This window comes from Eurytemora carolleeae, unplaced genomic scaffold (genome assembly GCF_000591075.1).
Source record: "Eurytemora carolleeae unplaced genomic scaffold, Eaff_2.0 scaffold154, whole genome shotgun sequence".
Taxonomy (NCBI): Eukaryota; Metazoa; Arthropoda; class Copepoda; order Calanoida; family Temoridae; genus Eurytemora; species Eurytemora carolleeae.
The window spans coordinates 32,005-42,108 of NW_019396344.1; the positions used below are offsets into that span (position 1 = coordinate 32,005).

The window sequence follows — 10,104 nt, forward strand, 5'->3', positions numbered from 1 at the left end:
TTTGGGAAGAAAGAAACAAGTTTAGAGTTGCAGGGAATCATTAATATAAGGAAACAAAGTATAAAATTCCGTACAGTCTTCTCTGAAGTCTCATCCTCTAAGGGTAACTCTGTTCAACCCATTTCACTTAATCAGTTTTTTTTCAAGCCACTTTGAAAAACTTGTTGGCTTTTAAAATCAAAATGTCGTTTTCCTATTCCAGGCTTTAAAGGCTCACTATGCAAGTTACAACAAATTGAGATTTACACTTTAGAAACTCCAAGAACAAAGTAGTTTACTGCAGTTTATTTGAGTACTGTAGAGATCCCAAACTAAGAATCCGTAAGAGATGGAAGGATAAAATCCGGGAAGGATGAAAAGAGAATCCAGGAGCCAGTCTGATCAGAACCAGGAACAAGAGAAGATCTTCAAGCTTAATTCTCAACATTTTTATAGAATCTGTAATATATTTATATCCTAAAAATATCAGTAAATATATAATCTTCACAGTACCCAAATGGACCTTAGAGACGAATATACGAGATTTAGACATATATGCATGGTTTCCTGCAGTTGCAAGCTAATCTCTTATTGTGTCAAATCAATTAATTTTTCAAAGTATAATACCTTTGTGGGTAACCCTGTAAAATACCTTTGTGGGTAACCTTGTATAATACCTTTGTGGGTAACCCTGTATATAACACCTTTGTGGGTAACCCTGTAGAATACCTTTGTGGGTAACCTTGTATAATACCTTTGTGGATAACCTTGTATAATAAGAATACCTTTGTGGGTAACCTTGTAGAATACCTTTGTGGGTAACCTTGTAGAATACCTTTGTAGTTGACCTTGTAGAATAATACCTTTGTGGGTAACCTTGTAGAATACCTTTGTGGGTAACCTTGTAGAATACCTTTTTAGTTGACCTTGTAGAATACCTTTGTAGTTGACCTTGTAGAATACTTTTGTGGGTAACCTTGTAGAATACCTTTGTAGTTGACCTTGTAGAATACCTTTGTGGATAACCTTGTAGAATACCTTTGTAGTTGACCTTGTAGAATACCTTTGTGGGTAACCTTGTAGAATACCTTTGTGGATAACCTTGTAGAATACCTTTGTGGGTAACCCTGTAGAATACTTTTGTGGGTAACCTTGTAGAATACTTTTGTGGGTAACCTTGTAGAATACTTTTGTGGATAACCTTGTAGAATACCTTTGTGGATAACCCTGTAGAATACCTTTGTGGGTAACCTTGTAGAATAATACCTTTGTGGGTAACCCTGTAGAATACTTTTGTGGGTAACCTTGTAGAATACTTTTTTGGGTAACCCTGTAGAATACCTTTGTGGGTAACCCTGTATATAACACCTTTGTGGGTAACCCTTTAAAACTATCTTTTTAGAAGTTGAGAAAAATGGATATTTTGGAAGAATTAATTATTTTCATACAACATATGTATGTATTTATATTCAACTTAACACAAAAAAATAAAACAGCCTCTTCATCATGGATACGTTTCATTATATTAAATACATTGTAATGTGTGCATTCTTTAAATTTCGTCTTTCATATAATTGCCAGCCCATAAACAATTGCAATTGGACGGAATCGGTGAGATTTAATATTTTATTTTTTTCCTCCCCACGCTGAGAACATGGCCTGGTTGGTCAGATATATCTAAAAATAGGAATATGTTAAAGGGTCAGATGAATTTAAAAATAGGAAAAATTTAAAGGGAGTGTTCGCGAAAAATGAAAGGGGGTATAGGCTTAATGCGATTAAAAAAAGCGCTTTTGATCGCTACTAAATCTTATACTTCTATCTGTTGCGTCCATAAGGAGAAAATTGTTAAAGACGTCTCATACCGAATAACTTAGCGTCCATACAAATTCAAAAAATTGCAACTTACGACTTAGACCGTAAAAAATCAATTTAATTTCAAACAAATCATTCAGATAAATTACAACCTTTAGTCATCGATTATTTTTTGTATATAGTTTATATTTTATAATATTTTTTAAACAACATTTAAACCCATTTACCAACGGTCATGTTTCGTGGAACACACTCAAATTGTTTTTAAAATTGAAATATTTTAGAATGTGAATATTAAAAATTATTTATTACCGGACCCTTGTTCTTGGGTTCCCCTGAACTCAGATCTGATGATTCTCTTCTTCTTTGTAAATCAATGTATCTAAACAGTAACTTCAATAAAGTCGTCTTCGTTTATATCAATACAATGAAGACGACTTTCTATTTCAATTTAGATTTTTATTAAACTTTCTATCAGCATGGATACGCATAATCATTGAATCAAAGAGAAACTTTCAATCAATAGCTAAGCTTTGTTTGCTTGTGTTTGACAAAAGTATGTTAAAAATCAAAACTTAAAAAGAAAAGTCGTCTTCATTGTATTGATATAACCGCCGACCACTGTAACTAGACTGGATAACATTCCGTTACAATATTTTTCAGGATTTGAGATTTTGTATTTTTTTCATCCTCCCTTACCCCCCCCCCCCTTCTCCCATTGAGCCTAAATTAGGGACTCAAATGATTTTTATCTATTTCAAAATAGGCATGACACCTCATGATTCGGAATAAGCAATACAACAATCAGAAAACTCTGGAATAGGAAGACGACTTTTAGACTCAAGAGACAGCAATTGTGCAGTGTCCACAGACCATTTTACTTTATACTTGACTATTAAGTTACTAGTAAAACGATTAGCTTTCTTATCAAAAACACTTAGAATATTTCACAGTTTCTGGTTTTCATTGTAGGTTGGAATTTTATATCGAAAAATTCGATCGTGGGTTTTCTAATGAAATTATAAAACTTTTATTTGTCGCTAAAGTGTTTAGTGAATAGATAGATTTTAGAGAAATAAACACGGGAGCCTGAAAAAAGTGATAAAATCAAGGTCATTGAAATATGTCATTTTTCGCAGGCATTCATGCACATATACTTATCGGATAAATTAAATTTATATTTTTTAAAATACTTTTCACTTTACCTTTTGCCCATACTTTGCTGTAATCCGAGGTATTTGAGAATATCTAGAAAAAAACTTAATTTCTAGTAAATTGATTTCTAATTTCAAAATCTCAATTAATAAGAACAGTTAGAACCCATAAAACAGTGGAATAAGAAGACGGCCGTTTGAAATCACATAGTTCAATGAATACGCAAAAAAGCAATTGTTATAGCGTAAGCTCAATAAGTTGATATTTAGCTTTATGAACAAAACATAAGATTGCTTTAACGTCGTCTTTCTATTCCATGGTTTTATGGGTCTCGTGAATAATATTTTTAAATGATTTTAAAACTCCTAAACTGCAGATTTACACATAAGATTGAGACTGTAAAGACGACTTAAAATTCTTTAGATTTGACGATGCCAAGGTTAAATTAAGTCTTTTGCCTTGGTTGTGGTTTTTAAACCTCTTATTTCATGATTTGGCAAAGAAAAAAAGAAATTTAGTATAGTTGGAGGGAATCAAGGGAATCATGAATATAAGGAAACAAGACATGCAGTACAGGCGTCTCTGAAGTCTCATCCTTTGTGGGTAACCCTGTACCTTGATCAAAGAGGCTTCTGATTCTTTTCTTTTTATTCTCATACTTGTCTGCCAACCCTTTCAAGGATATTTCCTGAGTCTTGAATCCAGGATTCAAGAATAGATTCTGAACCCTGAATCCAGGATTCAAGACCCGTCCTTCCTTCTTGTCCTGCACTGGAACTGCCAACATTATCTCCTTGCTCATCATCTTTTTCATTTTCAGAGCAGTCTTCATCCCCCATCCATCACTTCTCTTCTTTGGGGCCACAACTCTTTTAAAATTATTTTACATTTATAACTAGAGTCTATCTGTGCTAATAACTTTTAAATGTATTAAATGGTGTATCAAAAAATCTTATCAAAAATGGTGGAAAGGAATCGAGTTTTTGACTCACAATTAAATGTCATAATCCCCATATCTTTGCAACCTGATGGTAAAATCCTATGATTCGATAGTAGTGTACGCAAAAAAATAAAAGGAGGTATAGGCTTCCGTCGAAAAATTATCAATGGTAATGGCTACTAATCTTGCTTCCATCTGTTGCGTCTATAAGGAGTAAATTGTTAAAAACAACTCATACCGAAGAAGGTAGCGTCTATAAAAAATTCAGAACGTTGCAACATTCGACTCGGATCAAAAATAAAATCAATTTAATTCCAAACAAATCATTCAGGTATTACAACCTTTAATCATCGATTTTTTTCAACGCATTTGTATATACCCCCGTTCATTTTTCGCGAACACTCCCTTTAAGACGTTATTATAAGTGACCCTCTGATTAAATAATGACATGTCCGATTGTGCAATAGAAATTGACTTGCGGATTTATGCATCAGAGACAAGAAAGGAAATCAAGTGAATTTACCTCTTTACAGAAATAAGACGACATATTTCTAATTGTTTATATAAAAGGGATGAAAAGGGTACCGGATGTGAATTGAAAGCTTTAAATGAAAGATCTCTTAAACTTCTGAATTAACACTATTCTTACTGACGTCTCCTCCATGTCCAAAATAGGGGGGGGGGGTTGACCCTTTTTCCCTATCGTGATATTAATCTATAACATTTCGGAAATAACAGGGTCAAGGTAATTTTATAATTGTTGTACCTGAACCCTCTGGTCTCTCCTTGTATTTCTTCCATTGCTAATCCAGTGACTCCTTCTGCTTCTCGGCCTCCTGCTCCTAGTCCTCCTTCTCGGCCTCCTGCTCCTAGTCCTCCTTCTCGGCCTCCTGCTCCTAGTCCTCCTACTCGGCCTCCTGCTCCTAGTCCTTCTACTCGGCCTCCTGCTCCTAGGCCTCCTTCTCGGCCTCCTGCTCCTAGTCCTTCTAGCTGTCCCTGTCCTGTTCTACCCTTGGAGAATCCTGCGCTTTGTAAACCTCCTTCTTCACAACATTCTGGGATCTTCATAGCAAAACAACATCTGAAAAAATGGTAGTTTTTTCTAAACAACGGTTTCCTAAGAATCATGATGTTGAGACACAACTTTAAGGTTGTCTTTGGTCCTGTTTGAAAACTACAGCATTTATTTTTCAATTGGAAATGTCAGGATTCCGGGTATTTTGCGATTACAGCTAACAGATTCGTGAAACGTTTTCTAATAGTGATTTAGCAGCGACTTCCCAGGCAACCGAGGCGAAGAAGTCTCAGCTAAAAAATGTTTAACGAATCCAAACATTATTTCAAGATTCATTATTGTAAAAGTAGCAGGTTGACAAAATAATGCCGCAAAATGTCCCGAAGATAAAAGACTATCTTTGAGTGACATCTCTAACTTTCATGTTTTGTCAGAATCAAATTTACTGAATTTTTAATGGATATCGAGATCAATTTCGTTGTAGATCAGGCCTATCTCATACTAAAAGTTCAACCTCTTTTCACGACCCTGTCCACAGCTGGTCACACTCACTCACAAAGGATGAGAGTGGAAAGACGACTTTAAAATCTTAAAATATGCCAATCTTAGGTTTAAAATAAGTTTCGTCTTGAAGTGGTCTTTAAACGGATTTTTTAAAGATTTTGCAAAGTAATAAAGAAGTTTACAGTTACAGGGAATAATAAGTGTAAGCAAACAGAAAGTATAATTCAGCACATTATAATCCATGTACAAGCAAGGACCAAAGACGACAATTACTCATCTCTGTACCTTAACTGATTTGTAGGCTCAGAACGTGATGAGGCGATTGGTTCATTAGGATATCCGACTATAGACTAAACAAAATAGGAGATGAGTTCAATAGGATATCCAACAATAAAATAAACACAATAGTAGATTAGTTCATTAGGATATCCAGCAATAGAATAAACACTATAGGAGATGTGTTCATTAGGATATCCAACAATAGACTAAACAAAATAGTAGATTAGTTCATTAGGATATTCAAGAATAGACATAAACACTATAGGAGATGAGTTCAATAGGATATCCAACAATAGACTAAACACAATAGGAGATGAGTTCAATAGGATATCCAACAATAGACTAAATAAAATAGGAGATTATATCAAAAGGATATTCAATCCTATTGAACTAATCTCCTATTTTGTTTAGTCTATTGTTGGATATCCTAATGAATTATTTTGTTTAGGACAAGAAATTATTGTAGGACTGAAACATACCTTTTTGAATAAAACAAGTCCTACTACTAGACTAGGAGTGACAAGTAAAGGACTGAAACATACCTTTTTGAATAGGACAAGTCATAATGCTAGATTAGGACAAGTAATTACTGTAGGACTGAAGCATATCTTTATGAATAGGACAAGTCCTAATGCTAGATTAGGACAAGAATTTATTGTTGGACTGAAACATACCTTTTTAAATAAGACAAGTTCTACTACTAGACTAGGACAAGAAATTATTGTAGGACTGAAACATACCTTTATGAATAGGACAAGTCCTAATGCTAGATTAGGACAAGAAATTATTGTAGGATCAAAATATATCTGTATAAATAGGGCGAACATTCCTGCACTAAAGGAAAAGGACAAAGACTAGGTATTTTAAAAACTAGGACTAAAATCTGTAAAAATATGTAAAATATGACATGCTCTAACTAGACTAGGACAAGATATTATCTAAAACAGGACTAAGAAACAATGACGACATTTAGACTTTTGTCGAGATTTAAATATGCCGAAGATTATGAAACTTCGAAATTGTTCAATTTACCGTGTATGACAGACCCATTTCATTAAATAAAAATATATTTTTTAGCCACTAATAAAACTATTTGTTTTAAAATAACATAAATATATAGGGTTATCCACAAAGGATGAGACTGTAAAGACGCCTTTAACCTCATAATGACGATCCCCTGTCTAAAATAAGCTTACTGCCTTAATGTGGATTTTTTATGGTTCATTTTAAGATTTGACAAGGATATAAAGAAGTTTAAAGTTGCAGGAAATCTTGAATATATAAGGAAACATGTCACAGACAGTATTAACTCCGTATAATCGTCTCTGAAGTCGCATCCTTTATATGTAACCAAGTCGTCTTTTTATTTAACAGTTCTTTGGTTCTCCCTGTATACCTGTATAATGAGGACAAGTAGTCCTACTCTTGGACAAGGGTGAGATATCATAGAACCTAGAAGAAAATATGTCAAAGAACATTAATAAAGAAAAGAAAATGTTACGGAATAAAATTTTTTAAAAATTTTAAGTTTTTATAACAAATTTACTTTTTAAAAAAATAATCAACTGTGCATTCTTCCAGTTCAAAGTATTAAAATATTAAAATCCCTTTTTTTAAGATGGTTCTTTTGATGCCTATCTTGACAGACTATAATCAAACTTCATAACGACCGATGTTTTTCGAAACTTTTTTCGTAAATAATAACTTGAATTGTAGGGATACTAATAAGAATAAATTTAAAAAATTTAAAAAATTAAGTAAAAAACAACAATTTTTCCACTTAATATAATTTTGACAGAATCTAAGAAAACTTTGATACAATATCATAAAGTTGAGATAGAATATGAATCAACAATTGAGATGGATGATGTTGAAACAAGAACAAAATAAATGTAGCATTGAGAAAATAATTGTTAGAATCTACAAATATTTTAAAAGAATTAATGATAATTTTGTTAAAAATTATCAAAGAATTTACGAACTTTTAATTAGAATTCACGAATATTTTGTTATAAATTACAAACAGAAGGTTAGGGTCAGGGATAACCCTAACCTTATTCTAGCAATTTTGATCAAAATATGCGTAATTTCGACATATTTTTTAATTATGATTGCCATAAACCAATTTCAGAATTATTAAATTGAAGAAAATTTACTTAAACCTTTCTCCCAGAGAGTTGAGGAGAAAATGGAATGAATGACAACATATATCAACCTTTATACTGGTGGTGTATTTTTTCGACCTACGCAAATCCGCTATACTCCATTTCTGACCTACACCAAATCCGTTATACTACTCATCCGACCTACTAGCACGTGGTTTTACAGCTGCTATATGGACTTGCGGCCACTGCACCCGACCCCCCAGCCTGTCCTAGCCGCAGCGCTCGGCCCAGAAATTGTCTTAACGTAACCTAACCCTCAAATAATACAAAAATAAACAGCTGGCTTAGGTCCGATATTGCAGTAGGTCGGAAAGTTAGTAGGTCAGAAGTTCAGTTTGGGGGATGTTGCGTATAGACGATGCAACATTACCCCTACACTCCTACACAATATGTCCACTTGAAATTATATTTTAAATCTCACATTCCAAAATTTAATCCTTCAGTTTAATATCTGAAGTCTTATTTAGAACCTTCACTCAAAGGGTTTTATTATTAAGGGATGAAACTTAAATGACGATCCAAAACTCCAGAAACATAACGATCAGATTCTGTATAAAATATTGTTTTTAGAATAAATGGAAGCCTGGCCAAAACTTCAAATAACATCGGAAAGCAGAAAATGGACCGACTACATATTGGACATGTCAAGAGTAGAACTAGATGTATTATATGGTAAAAGTAAAATTACGGTGACGAATGTATGCTGCAAATTATACAAAGATCAATGACGAACTACATGACGAATGTACGCTGCAAATTGTATCAAAGATCAATGACGAACTGAATGACGAATGTACGCTGCAAATTATATCAAAGATCAAAGACAAACTGTATGACGAATGTACGCTGCAAATTGTATCAAAGATCAATGACGAACTGAATGACGAATGTACGCTGCAAATTATATCAAAGAAAAGAGACAAACTGCATGATGAATGCACGCAGCAAATTATATCAAAGATCAGAGACGAACTGCATGACGAATTAACGCTGCAAATTATATCAAAGAAAAACTATATGCCGAATGAACGCTGCAAATTATATCAAAATCGAACTGCATGACGAACGTACGCTGCAAATTACATCAAAGACGGACTGCATGCCGAATGAACGCTGCAAATTATTTAAAATCGAACTGCATGACGAATGTACGCTGCAAATTATATCAAAGATCAAATACGAACTGCATGACGAATGATTTTACTCAGCCCATTTGTAAATTTTATTCAAAACCTATTTTTTAATACTAGACTATCAGAGCACTTTAAACCCTTCTTCTATTTCAACTTTTAATAGTTGCTCAATCTTTCAGCCTTTTCTCTTCGATAAACAATAATAAAAAAAAATTTGCAGATTTACTTTTTTTCGTAGATTTCAAAATTTTACGAACGAATTTTTAACTTTTTCAGCCGTTTTGGCGTGTATTGGATACAAACGGACGAACACACAGACAGACAAGCAAAGTATATAATACTGGCCTTTTAGGGCGCTTCGCGCTCATCTCCTATTTCAATTGTGAACATTTTCTCTTTAGATACATTGGAAAATTAAAACAAAAAAATGTTTGCGGATTTAAAAAAATTTCGTGGATTTTCAAAATTTAATGACAATCAAATTTAGTTGGAGGCAAAACCTTTGTGGTGGCATGTTAATTGTCTTGCAAAAAAATTGTGTCCGAACGGTTCAGCCGTTTTGACGTTTATTGAATAAAAACAAACAGAGAAACACCCAGACGTTCACAAAGACAAGCAAAGTATATTTATAGATGACCTTGACATTGCGAAATTCGAAGGTCGGCTAAAAAAGACTTCTACAGCACAAACTGTTATTCATAGACTTTTAACTTTAATTTCAACTTTTGTTTTAACACCCGTTAAGCTTTTTTGTAATCATTTATTTTTTAAAGAGAAATGAACAAATCAACAATAAAAATACAGCACAAATCTTTTTTAGATGTATACCAAAGAGTCTAGAATTTCGTATTCAGAACTTAAGTGGAAAAAATACCACACTTAAGTCCGGAAAACGAAACTTAAACTTCGATTGGTTTAAACGTCAATTTTGGAAATTTCTAAAAAAGTTAAATATAAAATGTAAAACGAATTTAACGGGTAAAAGTAAATAACAAAGTCAAAATACAAAAATTATTCAATTTTTTTTTTACATTGGTTGTCGTAATTACAATACAATTATAATGACATTTTAGAAGTAGCTGTATAGACAAAAACCTGGATTGTACTTAACCCTATTTA

At 33.2% G+C, this 10,104-nt stretch overlaps 1 protein-coding gene across 1 annotated transcript; it reads right to left on the minus strand.

The window, feature by feature from the left end:
• Positions 1-1,451: 1,451 nt before the first annotated feature.
• On the minus strand, positions 1,452-7,158 carry LOC111701381 (rRNA 2'-O-methyltransferase fibrillarin). The gene is made up of 7 exons (XM_023472645.1): positions 7,084-7,158; positions 5,694-5,758; positions 4,656-4,970; positions 3,565-3,818; positions 3,000-3,042; positions 2,107-2,176; positions 1,452-1,656 (listed from the first exon to the last, which is right to left on the minus strand). The coding sequence occupies exons 1-7, from the start codon at positions 7,132-7,134 to the stop codon at positions 1,606-1,608; spliced, it is 849 nt and encodes a 282-aa protein (XP_023328413.1). The 5' UTR covers positions 7,135-7,158; the 3' UTR covers positions 1,452-1,605.
• Positions 7,159-10,104: the final 2,946 nt, after the last annotated feature.